The following is a 20,679-nucleotide window of genomic DNA, read 5'->3' on the forward strand; positions in this document are numbered from 1 at the left end:
CGGTTGACTGGTTCGGAGAGAAGCCTTTCGAGCCGACCCTTGTGCCGAACTGATCCTTTCGCATTAGCGGCCGCGAACCTGGTATGTATGCTTATAAGTAGGTACATTCTCGAAAGTACAGCCTACAGGTCAGCACGAGGCTGTGTTTAGTGTCGAGACATCGCCACGAGGCGCCACCTCCAACTCTCCTCCGACACAGACTTACGAAGTCAAGGCTCAAATCAATAGCATGCCCCAATCTGTCTGGAAGCGCAAATTTCCATCGGGCTACGGCCTCGAGAAGGCCCTTGCCGCGACGCGATCCTCGGGACAGCCAGAGCCGATTGAGAGCCCGCCCAGCGAGGTAAGCGCGGATGCCCCGGAGGAGGGGAGTGGTAGCGGCCGAGGCCGGAGCCGGTGCTGCCGGAGCCGAGGCTCGTGGGCGTAGACAGGTGCATTCGCATGCTGTTGCTCTGGGCTCACGCATTCTGACGAGAAAATGAAAAATAAATTCAGGTGTCCGATCTGCTCGACGCGGACGTCGGTGGCAACGGCTTTACCCTTGCCTCCTGGACGGCCTCGGATGCCTGGGAGCTGGGTCACCTACTGCACGCCCGGCTGTCGTCGTGGGGGTCTTCACGCCCGGCCCTCATCTCCATCAGCCTCGCCAGCGGTCTCGTCCTTTTCCAGAGCGCGACAGGTTCGGGCCTCACGCCTGACAACGGCGTGTGGGTGGCGCGGAAGCGGAAGACGGTCCTGCGATTCGGCGTGAGCAGCTGGCTCGTCGGCCGGAAATTTGGCGGTGACGAGGGCGCCTTTGCGGCCAAGTACGGCCTTTCGCCCGACCAGGCATCCGAGTACGCCATCCACGGCGGCGGCGTGCCGATCCGCGTCGCCGGCGTCGAAGGCGTCGTCGCCGTCGTCGTCGTGAGCGGGCTGAAGCAGAACGAGGATCACGGCGTGATTTCTGAAGTTATTCGGAAGAACTGGACGACCGAGTAGGTACAGAGACACAAGTCGTATGCTGTGCGGTCAGCTGGTTTGGAAAGCCATGAAATAATCATCAGCATGCTCAACTCTCATGCCTTGTGCCTGGCGACTGACCAGTGGATTGTGGGACAATGTGAAAGTGGTCGTTGGTGGCTACGTTCGATACAATACAATACAGCGTGCTGCTTGTGGGAGAAAAATAAACAAGTGCGCCCTCCCATGTTTTCAAGTCGATCTGGCGCCGATCACGGTCACCAACTTCTCCTCAGTGCCAGGGGTGCCCTTGGCGTTCGCTTCCTCATTCCGGAACTCCCAATGCCCGTGGGGTCTGTGGTGGCCGACGTGGTCGACGCGTCCGACGTGATGGTCATGACCGCCGAGCCCGCCGTGCCCGATGTGGCCGATGTGGCCGATGAGGCCGATGAGGCCAGTGTGGCCGATGTGGCATTTCCAGTCCTCCCGCGATCAAGCGTGACCCTGACGGTATTGTAGACGGTCGCGATGCTCGTCGAGTTCATCCTGTAGGGGCAGGGCGCAGTGTACAAAGGCGGCACGTACATGGGCGCCGAGCCGTCACTGCCGCCAGTCGTCGTTGAAACTGTCCGGTAGCCACCAGCGTTTTGGACGTAATCTTGTGCCTCAGGGGCTGCCGTGGCATCCTGAAGGTAGGCTTCGTCCGACATGTCAGCGGTGTCGGTGGTGATGGTTCTGGTAACCACCATCTCGCCATCATCCGTCTGAGACTGATTGAAGGGGATGTACGCTTTGGCTATTTCCGGTGCGGTGTAAAAGGCGGTGGGAGATGCTGGGACCGGATAGTCGGAAGGTGACCCCCGTACTGTGATGGTGACGATTTTGTGAAGCGGCCTGGCTTGGACCGTCACCGTCGTCGGGCCCTCACTCTCGAGATCGGCAGTGTTGATGGCAACGCCCGGGTCGGAATAACGAGGCGTTTCCCCCGTCATGCCTTTGGTGACAGTCACCGTTTGTGTTATTTCCTCCAGCTGAATAGTGAACATGTCCGTTCCACTCAAGGACGTGTTTTCCACTTGCAGGCCCAGGTTGTTAGCCGCGGCCATTTGCGCGGCCGCGACCGCAACAGTGACAGTCACCGTCTCGGTGGCAGTTCCCAGCTGCGTCACCGTCACAGTCGTCACTGCTGCACCAGAGGGGGCGGATACGGGGCAAGGACAGCACTCCTGGCCGCTTGTGGGGATGGAGAGTCGACCAATTCGGGCCTCCGTTGACTGGACCATGGCCAGCATGGCAAGAGAAAGGATTGGGTTCATCATGAGAGGGGGTAGAACCTTATATGATGGGATGATGTAGGGATTTCGGTAAGATGCAAGTACAGGTTAAAATGAGATGAGACGGGGAATCACTGAAGCGAGTAGCAAGAGCAATCAGAACACAAGCTCCGAGCAGGAGAACTACGACCTTATATCCAACAATCTCGAATGCAAGAACAACTCATCACGGCCTCGTCTAGGAGGGCGGCCCAAGAATGCAACGACAATACCTGGCAATGAGGTCTTAGAGTCCCTTAAGTGACGCATGCACTTGCGGAGAGGAGACATCATCGTCCCGCGTACTCCGTACAGGTTTCATCATGAAAGCTATAAAAAACGCGGAACGCCACATGATGCACACGGGCAGGGAGTCGTTGGCCCATGCAAGTCCCTGCTGAAGAATTGACAAGTAGGGAGGACGGATTCTCAAAGGGGGACAATTGGAGGGCGGATTCCCTCACCCTCGTTCAAAGGGTACGGCCTCGTCGGAATGCGGTATCAGAAATTGCATGAGGAGAATTAGAATCCGAATGCCATACACCTATGTATTGAAACGACATGATGCATGTGAAGAATCAGGCGATTAGGACCCGGCAGGGCTTTTTTGGGGGTTTTATTTTGTAAGAAATCACTCGTCGTCTTTGACAGCGAGGAACAAGTCCAAGACTACCTTGTATGTCTGGATAGCGGCTTCTAATCACGGTACGTCGTACGAAGTACTTACAGAGTATTTATTCGTACAGGTATTATTATTAATGTGCTGATAAAGGCTTCGCGCCCGCTTCGGGAAGAAAACAACAAGTGAGGTCCGGAGTTTATCCGGTATCAAACCATAGCAACTGGTGCGGACTAGACCCACCGACACCCAACAGCACGGAATAGTATCCAGAAGGTCAAGCGACAGAGTCGTCCAGCGACTCGCCTCGACTACCGCCGCCGTTAGAGCAAGTCCAACTTGAGCCTGTCCTTCTTCTCGAGCATGTCCTAGAGGCGCCAATCTCGCACCGTGGGTGAAGCTCCTCCCTCTTCCATCACATTCTCCACCATGGGGGTCTGTCAATCGTGTCTGGGACGACGCGACAGGGACATCTACGACGAGGTGCGTTGTCATGCGTCAAGAGACAGTGGCGAATGGGCAGGAGGCTAATGGTGATGCAGAATGAGGATACGCGGCTCTTGTACGAGGACGGCAACGGGATGCAGTATGGCAGCTTTGGCGACCCGGCCCTCAACGGTGACGATTCGGTCGAAGCCCAGCGAGAGAACGAGGCTCTCCAGAGGGTGGTTGCCATGACATCCAAGTCGGTAGACCCTCGGCTCTGCGCAAATCTCACATTGATTGCTAACGGCCGCAGCAACATGGTGGACGTTTTCGAGATCGCCCACAACGATGTATCCGGCTACGGCGGCAACTTTGCCTATGCTGGCCAAGGGGCAAGGGTGGCTCGATATCAACATCTCGTGTCGAAATTAAGCACCGATGAGTTCAGCGATCCATCGGCGGTCAAGGTGGACTGGCTGGCAGAGGACGACATGGTCGAGTCCCAAAGTGGTCGGCCTTTGAGCATCAAAACGCTCGAGGACGATAGGGAAGGCGGTCCCTTCGTCGGTACATTTGCAGACGCAGCCGCTGCCATGCAATGAACTCTGATGGCAATGGAGGCCCATGGTGACCGAAATATGGAGTCGCCCAACGCGGTTTGCCGAGGCAACGGGACGGAGCACTCCGACTTCGTCAGCATGCGACGGAATAGGCGGGCACTCACATCGCCGTCCTCCTTCTCCATACGCACGAGAAGGCCGGAAAAAGCATCTCTATCCAGGAAAAAAACCAATAACCTGACGCGCCAAAGAAAGCTTGCCTGCAATCGTGGGAAATAGCACGAACCATAACGGCCGAGACCGTTCACCGTTTTCTTCCTCTTCACCTCCTTCTGCCCCCCACCTTTTCTCGGTCGAATTTTCAGCGAAGGGTTTCGTCGGAGAATGTGCGCATGGCCAGGAACCTGTACAAAAAAAAAATCAAAAAGGTATCGCCTGAGTCGTGGTCCCGGCAGGCCCCATCAACCGATGTGGACTACGAGTAAACGCGAAGCGGAGACCAAAAAAGCCTTTTTCTCCCTCTCTTGGTTTTCCAGCCACGGCGCATACTGCACAATGAATGGTGATGGACCGTCAAGGCCGTGCACAGATTTTGCCTGTGGAGCCGTTGGCTGCCCAGCCTCGCCTCGAGCTCAGCGTCGGACTCGCTTCGTTCGGGAGCAGCCTCCAGCTTGTCCGGCTTCGGCTCGCTCCGCTGGCCTAGCTCCCTGCCCCAGTGAGGGGCGGCCTGACCAGGGTGTTGCCGCACTCTCACCAACTCGTCGGGACTGCATGATCCTTTCTCGTTGGCTCGCTTACTTACAGTACAGTACAAATATCAATACGAGGAAGCACGAGTAGATCCAGGCCGATGTTGAGATATCGCGAGCAGGAGTTTTCCCGGCCTTTTTTTTTTAAAAAAAAAAAAAAAAAAGTTAAACAAAGAGGAAGAAAGAGAGCGCGAGAGAAGCCATGCTGCGAAGGTGTGAGGCCGTGCTCCGAAGACGCACTGCCAACACGATGCTTGCCCTCGGTGCGTCGTGACTTTTTGCCTCTGCCCACGCCATTTTCGAATTATTCTGGGCCATCACTTGGGATTCCATGTCGCCTCCGTCAACAGCCCTTTGTCCCCACCCTCTCGCAGCTGGCCGGCCTCCCGCAGAAGGTCCCGCTGCCTCGCGTCCGCCGTCGGTCGTTTGGTGCCCGTCATTCGTCGATCGTCGATCTTCATGACACCTGGATTGCTTTCTTCGGGGAAGCAATTTACTATCCCTCGACGAGCAGACTTTGCCTCGCAATGGAGGCATGCCGTCAACCAGCCAACCAGCCCGGCTTCATATCTTTCCCACTCCTACGAAGCCAGCGCCATGGTCCATCTACCGGCGCCGTACAGCACGGCGCCGCAGGGAACGGAGAACGGAATGGAACGGTACAGCAGAGCACAGCAGAGCACAGCAGAGCACGGCAGTGCACGGCAGAGCATGGCATGGCACGACACAGCGTAGTACAACATGGCACAGCGTGCACCGCACATCACACTGCACAGCAAAGCGTCCAAGTACCTTGACGAGCTGTTGGGGATGGGTCGGGGCAGCATATGTACCCGCCTCTCACAGGCCCTTGTCCTGCTGGTTCGGCTACAGCATGTCCAGTTCCAGAGCACCCGCCGGCGACACACCCTGCTGCACTTGCTTGGACATCAGTAGAGCATCCCCCGGTCCGTCCAGTTCGAGGAAAACCCTTGGTTTGCTCACAAGTCGACCCACAATGGCACACAGTACGCCTGCTGCACTGTACTCATATGCACACGTACTACACAGTGCTATTACAGGTAATCATGCGCTTTCGAGCCTGTCACGACGAGCTGGGGAAGGTCGGAGGTAACTACACCTAGTCGTCTTTCCAGCTGGCTTTCCACGTGGTCGTCACGAAGCAAAGTACGGAGCAGGTGCCGGAGAAGCCCTTGTCGGCCAAGAAAATGATCAAATAGCAAGGAGTGTCAAGGTGTAAACGTGGGACTCTCGAATCCCACGACGGAAGCTTAAAGCAACAAAACGAAAAGACAAACTGACGCCTGAGGCCTTGGGGGGCCGACGCACACCCCCCCCCCCTTCGCTTCCTCCTTTCCCTCGCCCTTTGCACTTTTTGCCATTCTGAAGATAAAGCCACTCAATGGTGGAAAATGACGACCCGGCGATGGAGGGGAATGGCCTCGGTTTCGCAATGAGCCCACCCGCAACAATCTTTTTTTCTCTCGATGAATACGCAGCCGGGACAATGCAACGCCGTCCCGTTTTCCCGTCATGATCTTTTCGTCGTTGTGTCGTCGGCCACCTCATCCCTAAAATGCAAAGGACGGTTAGCAACGACTCTATTTTGCCCCAGCCCCCCCCCCCCCCCCTTTCCCTCATTCTCGCACTCGTTCTCTCCCCCTTTCTCCCTCACGCTCCCTCGCTCCCTCTCCTCCCAGCTTCCACTTTTCTGCCGCTGCCGCTGCCGCTTCCTATGAGTTGGGGTTCTTCGTACCTGGCCAAGGTTTCGTAGCTTGTAAGCGTGTTCGTCGCTCATGCCCTTGATTTGCCTCTGCAACTCCAACATCTCACCATTCGTTCGCTCGATGGTTGCACGCCGGTTGCCCTCGCCCTCCCAGCGCTTCACGTTCCAGTACATCTTATCGTACCGACGTTGCTTCTTGGCCATGTCGCCGCAGAGCTTACAGACATCCGGAATGGACTTGGTTTTATAGATGAGCTTGAGGCCGCACGTCTCGCCCATGCGGTACTCTTTGTTGCACTGCTGGCGGAAATGACTCCAGCGCCAGTATCCACAACTCCATCGGTCCATGTTGAAGTAGCACATCTTCGACGACCTCTCAGCGCGGGCCGAGGAAATGGCGGAGCGAGTGAGGGAGTGAGGAAGAGGGGAGATGCTTGCTGCACGGCGACCAAGAGTGTCGCTTTCGGTCAGCCCAATCCACTGAACCGTTGCCAACAGACCCCTCCGGCTGGGGCACTTGGACTCTAGAGCGTCCTGCCAGGGGCCGCGGCCAAATTGCACTTAGCAACTGGGGACGCCGACTCACCACCAACTGAATCAGGATGCCCAAAACGCCAGCTCGGACCGGCGGTGGGGTGGTTCGCGCAGCGGCAGCTTTCCCGGTCTGATCTTCGCACGACAAGATTCCGTCTGCCGAGTCGGTCGTGCTCCGCCGGTCGCCAAGGAGGTGAGCCGAGTCTGCAGGTTTCCCTCCCTGCACTCGTTCATGGCCTTCGGTTGGGGATACACAAGCTAACTTATACTCGTCAGACGACGGCCCATTCCTGCTCTCGAACCTCACCCTCTCCTTCCTCGACATGCCTCGCTCTACCTAGACCTTCCTGCATGTAGGCACCGGCACGGTGCAGACGGGGACATCGACACCCAGACGCAACACGGACGCATGCAAGTACGGGCCATGCGCAACGGGGCCGTAGCCCGGGACCGACGATCACCTCGACTTCGCCTCCAACGAGCCAACAAGGTCGTCGTTGACGGGTTGTTCCCTGCGGGATAAAGCGGCCTCGATAGGTCGGTTGTGTATCCGGCACCTCCTCTGCCCCATACTTTCCCATCCTCTCTCGCCATGCGGCCCGCACGATTGCACATGTGCATGTATATGCACGCCTCCCCAAGGACCGGCGATACCCCCCGGTGTGGACCGTTCCTGGTCCGTGGTCAGACGAGTCGGTGTACGTCGACGTCAAGGGCGCCGAGGGGGGGGGAGGGGTCCCGCTGATCATGATGGCAACCCTTCCTCTCCTGCCCGGGTTAGTCCATGTTGCACCACCTCCAGGCGCTGGCCGAGGGGCATCCTGCTACCTGCCTGGACCTGCCTTGGTCCAACTTGGGTCCCCGGTTCCATTCCTTGTCCCATACGAACGAGGTGGGCCGGCCTTGCCTGATGGGGGCCGCTGGATGTTTGCCACGTTGGCCGCGCCTCGACGGGTGCTGCGTCCCTCGAGAGTCGCCAACAGGACGACGAATGAAAGACTTCGGAGCCTCCAGTGGCCAACGGCAAGAACGTGTCCACGGACTTCCGGAGGAGGGGGGAGGTGATGCATATTCGTCAGGGGGGTTCTCCGTCGAGCGGAATCCAGGGCAGATGCAGGCATAAACGGCCAACGGAGACCCGGGTCCTCGGAGGGACCCAGCTGCCAGACGGCCGCCGGGCAACATTCTGTAGAAGACGACTTCGTGATTCGGCATGTGCCGTGCCGCTTGCGTTGCTGCCTTGGGAACGAAGCCGGCAACGGTGCAGGGGAGGCATGGACGATGGTCTGGCCCACAGACGGCCATCTCATCACCAGGGCTCCTTGCGAGTCTCCAGCTGCGGGCCTCCGTTCCCTGGACCGGTTTGCCTTCCAACCCGCTCGCTCTCTCAAGACAACTAGTGGTGGTCGGATCTGCGGCCGTGTGGGGCGTCATGGTTCGTCCCCATGGTGAACGGAACCAGCTGTCGACGCATGATTGTCGAGATTCGAGCGAATCCTGACAGCAGAGCCGTCGCTTGCGCTTGGCCGTTGATTTCGGTGTAATGCAGGGGTTTGGTTTGCGACCAGTAAACGGGTCCCTTCTGAGCAGAGCTGGGCCTTGCTCTTGTGGAGCGCCGCCGATGGGTGGAATAGTTGGTCTTCTGCAGACGCTTGACGCCATTCTCTTCTCCTTTTCCTGACCGCCGTTGCCATCTATTTTTCTTACGACGAGTTTGAGCTCTACAACATCATCACACTTGGCGGCCGGCCCCTGGCCGTGTTCTACACAGCAACCGTTTCACAGCCATCAGGATCGATGTCTCTGGGCCGACCCCGAACGCATGAGCGGTTAGAAGCAGACGCCAAGTCGCCAACCCATCATCCAGGAAGGCATCCGGATGGCAGATGTTTTCGATGAGCAAGCACTGCAACGCCTCCGCTTGATCCGCAGCTGGCAGTGGTCACGACATATGCCATCGCTGCAGACCTCCCGTCTTCTTTTTGGCTCGAATGTTGTGCCACCCCCATACTCGTTCCGTGCGTACACAATATTTACAAAAAGGAGCGCAGAAGCAGCAGCAGCAGCAACAGCAGTCTGTGAAAGGCGCGAATGAAAGGATCATGCAGGCTGCACACGAGTACACCCTCTCTCAGGTGTTGCTGCATCGCCGGCAAAAAAATAAGAGCGGCGGAATGGCTCCGTGCCTCGATGGAGTGGATGCATATTACTTCCCCGTACATGCCGCTCAGCTCACATGAATGATGCTGCCTACTAATTATTCCAATGAAAGGGGGCGGCTTGTCACACGTTCAAGCCGCCGGCTGTCCGTTCTCCTCCACCGTCAGCAGATTTCTTTTATTCTCGTGTAGGACAGCATGAAGTGGGGAGGGGGCCAGCTGGGGTTGGCTCACAACGTGGCAGGCTTTCTGGGCCCCAGGATGTGACCTCTTTTTGGCTGTGTTACGACCGAGCTATGGGCTGTATTGTCTGTCTGTCGACCGAAAGGCAACCCAAAGTTGAGGGGTTGGCCTTGTCCTGGCCTGGATCCGTTTGACGTTATGCGCTTTCGCCAACTGCTTTATCTGGCCGCTCTCGACTACGCCTCTGTCTCGTGCTCTTTCCTTGAACTCGTTGATCTCGTTCTGTTAATGTCCACTGTGCAGTCACTGACGGACTATGACACGCAAAGGGGGTGGAAGGGGGGGGGGGCATCTCGAACGGCGCCACGGACGCCGGTTGAGGCGGCCAGTGTAGGGCACTTGGAAACCGGGGCCGGAAGCAGCATGCATCAACAGTCTGCGGCCTGCACATGCAGCCGAGGTGGACGATGCTGCCATGAACCGGCCTGTAGCTGGTTGGGATATGCTTACATCTGAACTACACACACACCCACATGCGTGCGCGCACATGCTGGCGCTTTAGAGTCCTCTCGCCCCCCTCCCCCCATTCCCCTCCCCCCCCTTACCCCTTCGCCCCTCCCTCGGCAGTTCGTCGAGTTGAGAGTTGGCATGACCAATTTGCGATGCAGTTCCGGCTGCTCGGGGTCTGCAACACTGCGGCGGATGTCGATGACAACATTCTGACGTCCATGCTTGACCCTTCCCAAGCTCCAAAGCCGGTCGGCTGAACAGGGACAGCAGTGACAGGGGAAAGGGCATGGTCCGTGGCAACGAAGCGAGGCTCTGTGTGGAGATGGAACGTGCCAGGAGGCCGGTAAGTCATGGCCAGTGGCTGATGGCACATCAACACGGCGGGCACGTGTGTGCATGTGCAAACTTACAGGCAAAAGCAGACAGTGATGTGCGAGTAGGCTCCGACGCACCTCTTCACTGGCATTGACACACACTGGCATGGCCGGGCTCGCCTCCCTTTCTCGCCTCTGGGGCGTGCGGTAGAGGGCCTACAGACGAGGGGGGCGAATGGCGACGAAAGAAACACGTGCGTAAGGGGGAGCAACGAACGAAGACGCCGGCCGATGATTTGGCCGTGGTATTTGGAGTAATATAGGCGCATGCACGGATGCATGTGGATGCTGCTTCGAAGCCTCATCTGCAAGTGCATCTACCTAGTCTTTGTCCTTGGACTCGGGGGATGAAGTACGCCGGTTTCATTGGGGTGCTTGTCTGGAAATCTATACGTGTACGCAAATGTGAATGCACATCATGTAAATCGTACATGTCCATATGCTACGCTCGGTACGTCAGTCGATCACCAATGAACCAGAGGCGGGGTTGGGTTGGGTTGGATGACGGTGACGAGGTAGTCAGATCAACGACCAGGTCAGGGTCCCCGTGGTCAGGGTCAGGGTCAAGGCCAGGATCAGGGTGGGTGGCGGCGGCGAGGGCCGTCCTGAATCATGATGTGTACATTGCTGACACGCTACGCGTAGACGTACGTATCTGTGCAAAGGTGTACGTATAGTGACGTTTGTGTGCCCGAAGCCGGAAATGAGATCAGGCGAGGACTCCCGAGACCAATCGACGATGGACTGCAGGGCATAGGCTCGCAGCCCTTCGTACTGGACGATGGGTCTTGGCAAGGATGCCGAGTACAGATAGGCGTGCAACGCATTTGTGCCGCGTGCATGTATAGTCTGTATGCAGATGATTGCCTCCGTTTATTTGCCGCCGGTTTCGTTACGCACCGTTCGTCGGACATCGGTCGGGACGCGTGAGCAATAGGGGCCGAATTATGCGCTTCGCGTCGATAGCGGATGGCGTGCTTCCAACGTGTTTATGGAGGCATTGTTTACGGAGTGAGCGTGGGGTCGTCGAAATACCCCTGGAGCCGGAAGTTGAGCTGGAGCAGGGTCACTGAAGGGTCAACCGACGTCGCATTGGGGGCCGCAGCGGCGGATACCAGTACCCAGCATAGTGCTTGGCAGTTATTACTACGCTCCTTGCCCTTGTGCATTGTTAGAACGGAGCATGACTACGACTGCGTGCATGCACGTGGAGGTTGCACGGTGCACGTACGCTTGTGCTCTCATCGGGGAAAGGGGGTTGGGGGGGGAGGGCGGTGATGATACCCTCGTTGACGGTCGCGGGACCGCCACATCGAGTCGTGGCTGACGGACAGCCTCCTCCTGCTTCCGGTCTTGGGTGAGACAGACAGGCGTACGTGTGCATGTATGAGCTGAAGAATCCATGTGCTCGTCGGAGCCCTGGGCTGGCCCGAAAGGCACAGCAAGTGGTCGAACCAGTTTCCCGGGCCGTCATGAATCACGATGCGGAACATTCGTCCCTCAGGTCGTCTTTGCACCGAGCTCCTTTCGACCGACACGCACGGCAGACGATGGGAAATGACCGCTTTCGAGGTGAGAGCTGGTCATTGCCAGCATCGCCGGAGGGGCTCATGGGGATTTTGCGGCTCCGTACTATCCCCGTGAAGCGCGGTTGTTCGCCGTTGACCGTTCCAGCACCTACGACTGCTTCGTCTCGCAGAATGGGGGGGTGGCTGGGTGTTTGTGTGCAACAATCGGGTCGAGCTGAGCACTTGTGGCAGCCATCCTGCAGTCGGGACTCGAAGCTTGATGCGACCCCATGGCAGGCCGCGAGCCAGGAGTGAATCAGAACAAGGCGTGTGTGCACCGACAGATGCAAGGCGTACACACACCAACCAGTGTTGCTGCTACGTACATGATCCGCACTCGAAATGCATCCATGGCTACACGGAGGCACTCGTGCCCTGAGCTTCGCCGGGGACGAGTACAAAGCAGAAGAAAGCAGCACGAGAAGTGACGGGACAGGGCGTTTTGGCCGTCGGCTCGACAGCAATACGCACGAGATGTGATTGGCAGGATGCGACGAAGAGACTGTGTGTTGAACTTTGGACGGCGCATGGCTGTGTTGGTGACGCACGATACTGCAGGAGGAAGGCGGCAAGTTGACGAGGGAGTAGGGTGACGAGGGAGTAGTGTGATGAGGGAGCACGGTTATGAGGGCGTAAGATGCCGAGGGTGTTCGATGTCGAGAGCGTACGATGATGAGGGAGTAATCGTGCCACGCTTTACCTCTGGATACTCAGGCGAGGCGTACGAAGAGATGTGCCCGCTTTCTCTGCGTTGCGGTAAATTGGACTTTACCAACCCGTGGAAGGCTCTTTCATCCATATTTCAGATACTGGCAGGAGGGATGCTTACTCCTTCAGCAGCCGTACAGAGTAGGATATAACTCTATCCACATCCTCGGAGGCCCAGCGGTTCGAATCAAGCTTCTTCTGCCGTTGATTTCTAGACATATCGTTGAATGAACCGTAGGGTCCGGTTCTTTCTAACGGTAACTGCTAGGGCTAACGAAGTTGGAGACAACTGCCTTTGAAGTATATTATATGCAGCCTACGGAATATACCCTGGTTGTAACGCCTAGCTCGTAGCGTTAATGTGTCGATGGAATGCCTTCTCTTTTGGCTGGCTAGCTTGGTATTGTGACTTTTTTTACGGCTATTTAAACAGATGCCCGATAATTTTCGTTGTAAGTAGTAGTGAGAGATGTTGAGCTTTTTCAAGCAACTTTGGCGACTTTGTCGTTGGGAAACGTAGTATGACACCCTTCAGCGTCTTGGGCATGCATCTCTATAGTCGTATAAGTGTTTGGAATTCAAGATCATTGAATAAGAATGCATGCGATACGGCAATATGTGCGCTACGGCGGTAAGACAAGGTAAGTAGTGCGAACATCCCCGAGAGACAGAGAAGTAAGGCGTGGTACGGTGAATCCCACACGAAATGGCGTAGACGGTCTTCATACCCCGTATTGGAGGCCATGGCTAGACGCTACCGCATGGCATGGCGGCCACGAGCAATGCACTTAAGGCGAACACTATGTCGGGACAGCCAGCAGCGTGAGGTCAAGCACGTCGGCTGACGAGCAAAGAGCATGGGACGTACAAAGTCCCGTCCGTCATCGCTGTTCGAGCCGAAGGAGGATGCAAGGGACGTCTACACAGCAGCCGGCGTGCCATGTACAGCAACAGTCCTCGCACACTTCCACGATCAAGGGCGAGCCGAGATATACTGGGATGAGTACAGGGTAGTACATGCTCCATAATGATTTTATGCACAAGATGTATGGCATGATTAGTGGTATGGGTGCAGGTACAGGGCATGGAGTCGGACATGTCGTTGAGGACTGGAATAAGCGCTGGGGGCGGTCGAGTGGAGCGGTTAGTACCGAGTACAAGAAAGAAGCACTGGTAGAGGTGCTGTAGCTACTCGGTACTACAGCGTCGTATTGACCTGCCCGTACGGAGTACAGGTACCGCACTGGTCGTCGTCGGTACATGCATCTCATCGTTTGCAAGTATACCATTCGAAGCACAGGCACTTGTACGATACGCAGCACTACTAGTACGCGCACGTGTGCAGTGCCAAAGAGTACAGTACAGTGCATTGCAGCACGGTGCAGCTCAGTACACCCAAGTACAGGTACTTACGTCGTTGTTTTGCGTCCGCCACAGGGCCATGGACACTGTTTGAACGCCACCCCTGAAAACGATGGCTGTGGCAGGAGCCGGGAAGCGGCTGAAAGGCCCAACTGACCGCCGTCCGCCTCCGCGCCGCCGCCCCACACCGAGGGAAGTGACATGCATCAAGCAGCGCTGGGTTGCCCCTTCCGGACCAGTTTGTCACAGTGACATGGCCAGTGACATGGCAGGAGCACACGCCGGGTCGTCGCTTCCGCCAACGTCATGTCACTTCCTTCCTCCGCCTCACCCTCACCTCGATGCCTCTTCAGCCGTCCCTCCATCCCTCATCCCCCCATTTGCCCATTCACCGACAGCAGCACAGCGCGACGACCCGTCGCACCGTTCTGCCTGAGACATATCATCGTTCGCGCGGGACCCGTGACCCCCCGGACGGCCAGCAGCCAGCCGCCAGCCCGCCCAGGGCTCGAAGCACGCCCCCCAAGGACGACCAGAAACGGAGGCCCGTCACGAGCCGGTCATCTGGCTCCATCTCGCCTCGTTGCCTCTTCTCTGCGGTGCAGGCCCTCTAGCTCGTCTTCTCGTCCGGCACGAAGAGCAACCGCGCGCGTCGGATGTGTCCTGGGTCGTGTCCGTCGTGGCCATGACGTGACGGCCTGAGCTCGGCCGCATCGCACTCCACACCGGTCTGTCTGTCCTGATCGTCTGTCCCTCTGAACTGTCCCGATCGTTTGTCCCGGACGCTTTTCTGACCCGCCCAAAGGCCAATATTGACACGGGCACGCACGCACGCACGCGCACGCCCCTGGTACTTCGGAAGCGAGAGGGAGACTCGACTCGCTGGCCGGCTGGCCCATCAACCAACTCGCAGACGCTCACCCGTACCTGTCCTCCACCAGGTCCGACCACGTCGACGCGATCGAAGCTGCGGGTGCACGCTGCAAGCCTCTACTGCGCTCCTCCGTTGTCCCATTGCTGTCCTCCGCAGCTTGCTATGTCGTTCAACATGGCCCAGGATCCACCCACCATCACCCGCCGCCTTCCACTCGCCGCCTCCTCCATCTCCCCGACCTCCTCGACCTCCAGCCGTCTCGTCCCAAGTGAGGGCCTCCTTCAGGGCCGCCGTTTGGTGGAGCCGCCGAATGCATGCTCGTCCGGTGACGCCCAACCTTGTCGTCGAACAGTCAGCGACCGTCGACCGCATCAGCAACGCGCCGCCGGTAGCCGTCTCGTTCTTCGCTCTCGTCTGCCATCCTGTCCTCGTCTCGACAAACTTCCCAACGAAGTGCTTCTCCAGATCCTCGGCTTTCTCGATGTCAACGATCTGCTGTCGACGTCCAGGGTACATACCCATCTCACTCTCGTACCATCTCACACTCCTACCATCTCACACTCCTACCATCTCACACTCCTACCATCTCACACTCCTACCATCTCACACTCCTACCATTTCACACTCCTACCATCTCACACTCCTACCATCTCACACTCCTACCATCTCACACTCCTACCATTTCACACTCCTACCATTTCACACTCCTCCCATTTCACACTCCTACCATCTCACACTCCTCTCATACTACTCCCCGCCCGCCCGACCGCCTGTTGCTCGCCCCCTCACACGTTGTCGCCATGGACATGCGCCGGCTGACATGATGGATTCCGCAGACCAGCCATCTATTCCGCTCCCTCTCCCTCGCGCCCATCCTCCACCAGTACCGCCTCCGCCGCACCCGCCACCTGCTCCCCCCGCTGCTGTCGTCACCCTCGCGCCCCTCGGTCGCGGATCTCATGGCCCAACACATCTTTCTGACCCACACCTCCGTCGTCTCACGTCGCCTCTCTCGCTCGCTCGTCTCCATACGTCTGGGACGCCGCCTCGCCGCAAGGCCCGATCCAGCCGCCCTCGTCGACCGCTCCCTCCTGCCCAAGGAGTGTGTACCCGGCCTGACCGCCGTTCACGTATCGCCTGCCTTGCTCGCCAAGCGCAAGGCGGTCGAGATGGAGCGCGTCAAGGACGGCCTTCGCCGTTGGGTCGCCGCCACGTGGACGCGCGAGGTTCACGAGCGGGAGGAGGGCGTGAGGCGACTGGAGGAGAGCCGGGGCGTCGGCCGCGTATGGCGCCTGAGGAGGTTTTGGGAGCGTGTGAGCAAGGGTGTCGCTCTCGCTCAAGCACAGACGGCATGACTTGGTCACCATCTCCGTCGTCCACAGTTTCCTCTGCACGACGGAGAAGCTGTCATGGCAACAAGTTTTCTTGACCCTGGCGGTCTTGTTGTACAGTAGATTGATGCCTCCAAGGCAGACGCATGACTTTGTCGCCATCCCCGTCGTCCACCATTTCCTCCGTACGACGGAGACTCTGTACGACGGACAAGATGCGATGGCAACAAGCTGTACGGACCCTGGCGGTCTTGGTGTAGAGTTGATATGCCTCCACAGGCAGACAGCATGACTTTGTCTCCGTCTCCGTCGTCCACCCTTGTCCACTGCACGATGGAGAAGATGAGATGGCAATAAGCTGGACTGGCCCTGGTGGTCTTGATGCAGAGTCGATATATACCATCTCCTTGTCCATTCGCAACCAAACACGGCTGCATGCCATAAAGCCTGGTAACAGGACAGACACCAACAAAGCCTAACCCTGATATGTCTGCTTGCTCTCCAACGTCAGTTAATGTACAATAGTATATGTATATACATGCAGCTCTATCTACAGCCAAGTATTCTCGCTACGAGGGTCGGAAGAGAAAGCCGTTCCAGTCGGCATCCTCGTCATCCTCGGTGTCGTCATCGTCCTCGCCATCCGCCTCGGCTTGACCGCCTTCATCGGCCAACTCGGTCCCAGCATTGACGGAGACTGCAGCTGAGTCCCCATCCTTCCCGTTTCCCGTCGATGCCACAAGCGGCCTTTCGGGACCCGACTCCTCGCCGCGGCTCTCGGCTCGCTTCCGCAACGCCTCGCGCTTCTCCTTGAGCCGCTTCACCCGTTCCTCGAGCTCCCGCATCTCCTCAAACTCCTCCTCCAGCGCCCGCGCCGCCTCCTCCCGTTCATCCTCGATGTCTTTATCCGCTTTGGCCTTGCGGCTTTCGCCATTTTCATCCACGGTGGAAGCGGCGGCGGCGGCCGCCGCAGATTCCTCCGCAGTCATGGCCGGCGCCGAGATGACGGCATCCTCGGCATAGGGCGCCGCATCGGCCGCAACGTCGGCTTCGAACGCGGCCCATTCGGATTCGTCCACGGCAGAGGTGCTGAGCGTGCTCGCCTTCCGAGGCCGAGACCCCGTCAGTCCTGCCGCTTGTTGCTGCCGCTGTGGGGACATGGCCGAAGGCGCGGTGCCCGATATCGAGGAGGACGGGGTGACGTCCCGCGGAGCAGCGGGTGTGGCAGGTCTCGACGGAATCTTGACTTCGACTCCTTGAGAGAGCATTGCCGACATTTTACGGGGGAGAGAGGCCGGCGGCGGCGGCGTTAGCAGTGAATTCGGGTCCCGGTCGGCGTTGCCGCTGGAATCCGTCACTGTGTCTGGCCTGCTGCGCTTGCCTCGCGTACCGTCGACTGTATCGGAGTCTTCGTCTGCCTCGTCAGCGTCCAGCTTGCGCTTCTGCTGTTTCGGCAAGGTCTGGTTGCTTCCAACGGTGACGCTCCTCCCCTCCTCGCCGTCCCGTGTGACATTCTGGCTTTTCAAGGTGGCAGCAGAAGCGGCGCGACGCTGATGACTATCGCCCTGAAGGTGACCGTCCCAGAGACTCTCGGCCTTGACGAGCTCGCGGCATAATGTGCAGAGCAGCTTGCCGGCATCCGTGTAGGCTGCGTGCGGATGCTCTATGCGTCTGGCGGCGCGCTGCTGGCGGAGGAGAGAGCGTACATCAGCCATGATGAGGGGGACTGATCTGGAGGTCGAAGTTCGAGGTCGTCGAGGCTGTCGAGGTGGAAGCCGTGTGTGGACTGTCGTCGTTTAGAATTCGGGTTGGGCGTCACTGCGCCATGGAGAAGTCGGCTCGTGAGAACGATTGACGAAGAGAATTGACCAGGCCAGGTTGTAGCCTCTATCACCAGCTGGGCCGGGAGAGTGAAGTTTTCGACATGCACCTTTGTGCGGCGCAGCAAAAACCTTCGGTTGCCAGGCTGCAGTGCCAGTAGTACCTTCCGATGGCAGGCTTCAACTTACTGCAGTGTGAATGCTGAAAGTTGTCGGCGGCGGGCACGCCTAGGCCGGTGATTAGCCGCGGCTGTCATGGTAACCGCAACAACCCCGCCAAAGTGGCAGCTAGTCCCTAACATGCCCGCAACTTGGCATTGCATCACGAACGAGCCATTATCAGCACGACCGACTCACTTGCTCAATTGTGCCTGGTCCAGTCCATGATATAACCAGGGTGCGCGGGTCACGATGGCTGACCAGGAACCGCACTCGCTTGCGTCGACGTTTCCGAACCCGCCGCCGTTCTGGCACGACTTCACGCCTGACAAGCTTGGCCGGATCGAGAAACTACGGAGCGAGCTTGTCGACGAGGAAGCAGCCGAGGAGGCGACACCGTTGCGGGTGCCGAACCTACCGGACGATCTGACGAACTTGCAGGCACCTCCAGAGCCTGCGGATGGACGGTGGAGGGTGTTTGGTGACCAGTACATGGTAGGCCGCAACGGATCCCAAGCTCGCGGGACGTCCCTTGACTGACGGCGGTGACGTAGCTCGACGACAAGCTCCCGACACTCGAGGACCAGGGCATCACCAACCTCCACGCGGCGGCGAATGAGTCTCAGCAACAGCAGCTGCAGGACAAGGACGGCAAGCATTACGACCGCGCACTCGAGCTCAAGAAGCTGTCCAAGTCTCTGCTCCTCAACTTCCTCGAGCTCGTCGGCGTCATGTCGCACAACCCAGCCGACGGCGAGGCCAAGGTGAAAGACTTGCGGACGCTCTTCATCAACCTGCATCACATCCTCAACGAGTACCGGCCGCACCAGGCCCGCGAGTCGGCCATCGAGATGATGCAGGATCACCTCGACCGCACCCGCGCCGAGACGGCCGCCATCCGCACGCAGGTGGACAAGGCCCGGAGCGTGCTCGAAGGTCTCGGGAGCTTGGACACGGCCGACGAGAAGCCGGTTGCGTTTGCTGGCGAAGAGCCCGTCGACTGGGATGGGCTGGCGAGGCAGAGGGACGCGGACCTTTGGGCTGCCACGGACGCGGCCTGTGCCTCATGAATGACGAAGACCTGACATTATATGATATGACATGAATACGAACGCCGAGGGGGTTTCATGGCCACTGAACGGCTACTTTGGAGGGTGGGCTCTCGCCACGGACGAGCATGCGTCCGAGCATGGCGCTGGCTGCCGCAGTATTTCGTTTCATTTAGGCACACAAAACTGTCTCAAAGAATGACGACGAGCGGCAAACGGCCCTGTTTGTCGCACGTAACGTCTTTGGCAAGGGACCCTGACCAAGCTCTCTGTCGCCTCTTTCTGCTCTTCGTCGGATTCTTTCCAGTCCGACAGTCTCAGTACCCGTACCCGATCGCAGGACCCGGTCGGCCGTCGTGGCTTGCCGTTCGTACCTCGAGGCTCTCATCTCGTTGTGTCCCGACTTCAGAGGATCGTGCACGGAATCGGCAGACAGCAACACTCGAAATCGCCACAGTCGATGCAGCGTGTCTTTCCGACCTCGCCACCCGGCTTGACGATGCTCTCGGCGATGGACGAGGCGGCGCCCCCTGGTCCATTGCGATGTACGAGCTGGCCGGTGGTGGTGGCTGCCATCTTTTCGGGTGCCTCGTGGGTATGAATGAGGACGAGTACCAGTATGGCAATTCGATATGGCTATGGCTGTGCGAATGTGCACGTCCAGCAGCTAGGAGGGGTCTTGCGGAAGGTGTTGGGCTGCTGGTCTGCGAAGGTAGCTGCTCAGTGCGTGCCTGCCATTCGGATAGATGGAAGCTCGGAGGATGACGTACTTGTGTGGTTATGGGAAGGAACGCCTTGCAAAAGAGGAGGGAGCAGTCCTGTATAAGTACATTGTACTCCGTCCTCGTCTACTTCGTATATCCGTATCTCGTATCAATACTCCGTACGTGAGGAGACGTCACAGCGTGGCTGTACAGGCACCGCCCGTCATGATGTGGGGTCAGCTAATGCTACGGCGCAATACCATACGGAGTACTCATTCACACGTGTACTTATACATGCGCATGCGCTGTATCGTCCACATGGATATGCACACCTCTTTGCTCGCAAGTGCCAGCGCAGAAAGGCGTTATTAGGTGCATCATCTGATGTGTTGATACTCGAATGGCATGGCAGTATAGACAAAGTAGCAGGTAAGCACTCAGACTTGCCGCCCTTGAACTGCCATCAGAACTATGGTTTCGGTCTACGGGTGTCGGTACCCAAAATTATCAAGGTTGCGCACCCCGGTTTGCTCGACCTCCACGGTTCACAGGTTCCGTGATGGACTGGTCGCAGGGATATCCAATTCACAAGACTCTGGCTGACAGAGTAGGGCGACGTACAGAGTACCTGCTAGGTAGGTAAACATGGAATTATATGAAACAAACTACCTAGGTATCATCTCGGAAAGCCGCGTCACCGGACAAGTCATCTCCAGTCGCTACACCGCTCTATGCAGGATCCTGCTCAGGGATCGATGTATCACCTTTGGATCATCGCCTTGGTCGGGTGCCAACGAATTGCCTTTTGTAATCAAACATCGGCGGCCGTGCATCATCGACAAATCCATATTCACCCGCCAGCCAACAACACAGAAGCGTTGCTTCTCGCCGAGAAAAGGGGAGGCCGCACACCCCTCGCTGAAAAGGCGGCAAACATCGAACCGGGATATTAAAAAAAGAGGACAGGAGAGGACAGAGAAGAACAGAGAAGAATAAACGGAAATGGTCA

General features: G+C 57.9%; 7 protein-coding genes across 7 annotated transcripts; 4 read left to right on the forward strand and 3 right to left on the reverse strand.

The window, feature by feature from the left end:
* Positions 1 to 229: 229 nt before the first annotated feature.
* On the forward strand, positions 230 to 981 carry DCS_02273 (DUF967 domain protein; the record flags this gene model as incomplete). The annotated part of the gene is made up of 2 exons (XM_040799601.1): positions 230 to 343; positions 496 to 981. The coding sequence occupies 2 exons, from the start codon at positions 230 to 232 to the stop codon at positions 979 to 981; spliced, it is 600 nt and encodes a 199-aa protein (XP_040660484.1).
* Positions 982 to 1,220: 239 nt separating this feature from the next.
* Positions 1,221 to 2,258, reverse strand: DCS_02274 (uncharacterized protein; the record flags this gene model as incomplete). Its single annotated transcript, XM_040799602.1, has 1 exon — positions 1,221 to 2,258. The coding sequence occupies one exon, from the start codon at positions 2,256 to 2,258 to the stop codon at positions 1,221 to 1,223; it is 1,038 nt and encodes a 345-aa protein (XP_040660485.1).
* Positions 2,259 to 3,303: 1,045 nt separating this feature from the next.
* On the forward strand, positions 3,304 to 3,902 carry DCS_02275 (uncharacterized protein; the record flags this gene model as incomplete). The annotated part of the gene is made up of 2 exons (XM_040799603.1): positions 3,304 to 3,357; positions 3,417 to 3,902. 2 exons carry the CDS (start codon positions 3,304 to 3,306, stop codon positions 3,900 to 3,902), a joined length of 540 nt encoding a protein of 179 aa, XP_040660486.1.
* A 2,272-nt stretch (positions 3,903 to 6,174) lies between these two features.
* Positions 6,175 to 7,194, reverse strand: DCS_02276 (uncharacterized protein; the record flags this gene model as incomplete). Its single annotated transcript, XM_040799604.1, has 3 exons — positions 6,175 to 6,180; positions 6,366 to 6,869; positions 6,922 to 7,194. 3 exons carry the CDS (start codon positions 7,192 to 7,194, stop codon positions 6,175 to 6,177), a joined length of 783 nt encoding a protein of 260 aa, XP_040660487.1.
* A 7,587-nt stretch (positions 7,195 to 14,781) lies between these two features.
* DCS_02277 (F-box domain-containing protein) lies at positions 14,782 to 15,962 on the forward strand (the record flags this gene model as incomplete). Its single annotated transcript, XM_040799605.1, has 2 exons — positions 14,782 to 15,117; positions 15,444 to 15,962. The coding sequence occupies 2 exons, from the start codon at positions 14,782 to 14,784 to the stop codon at positions 15,960 to 15,962; spliced, it is 855 nt and encodes a 284-aa protein (XP_040660488.1).
* A 545-nt stretch (positions 15,963 to 16,507) lies between these two features.
* On the reverse strand, positions 16,508 to 17,653 carry DCS_02278 (coiled-coil domain-containing protein 16; the record flags this gene model as incomplete). The annotated part of the gene is made up of 1 exon (XM_040799606.1): positions 16,508 to 17,653. The coding sequence occupies one exon, from the start codon at positions 17,651 to 17,653 to the stop codon at positions 16,508 to 16,510; it is 1,146 nt and encodes a 381-aa protein (XP_040660489.1).
* A 516-nt stretch (positions 17,654 to 18,169) lies between these two features.
* Positions 18,170 to 18,987, forward strand: DCS_02279 (uncharacterized protein; the record flags this gene model as incomplete). Its single annotated transcript, XM_040799607.1, has 2 exons — positions 18,170 to 18,412; positions 18,472 to 18,987. 2 exons carry the CDS (start codon positions 18,170 to 18,172, stop codon positions 18,985 to 18,987), a joined length of 759 nt encoding a protein of 252 aa, XP_040660490.1.
* Between the last annotated feature and the right edge of the window lie 1,692 nt (positions 18,988 to 20,679).

Source organism: Drechmeria coniospora, chromosome 01, assembly GCF_001625195.1.
Source record: "Drechmeria coniospora strain ARSEF 6962 chromosome 01, whole genome shotgun sequence".
Classification (NCBI taxonomy): domain Eukaryota; kingdom Fungi; phylum Ascomycota; class Sordariomycetes; order Hypocreales; family Ophiocordycipitaceae; genus Drechmeria; species Drechmeria coniospora.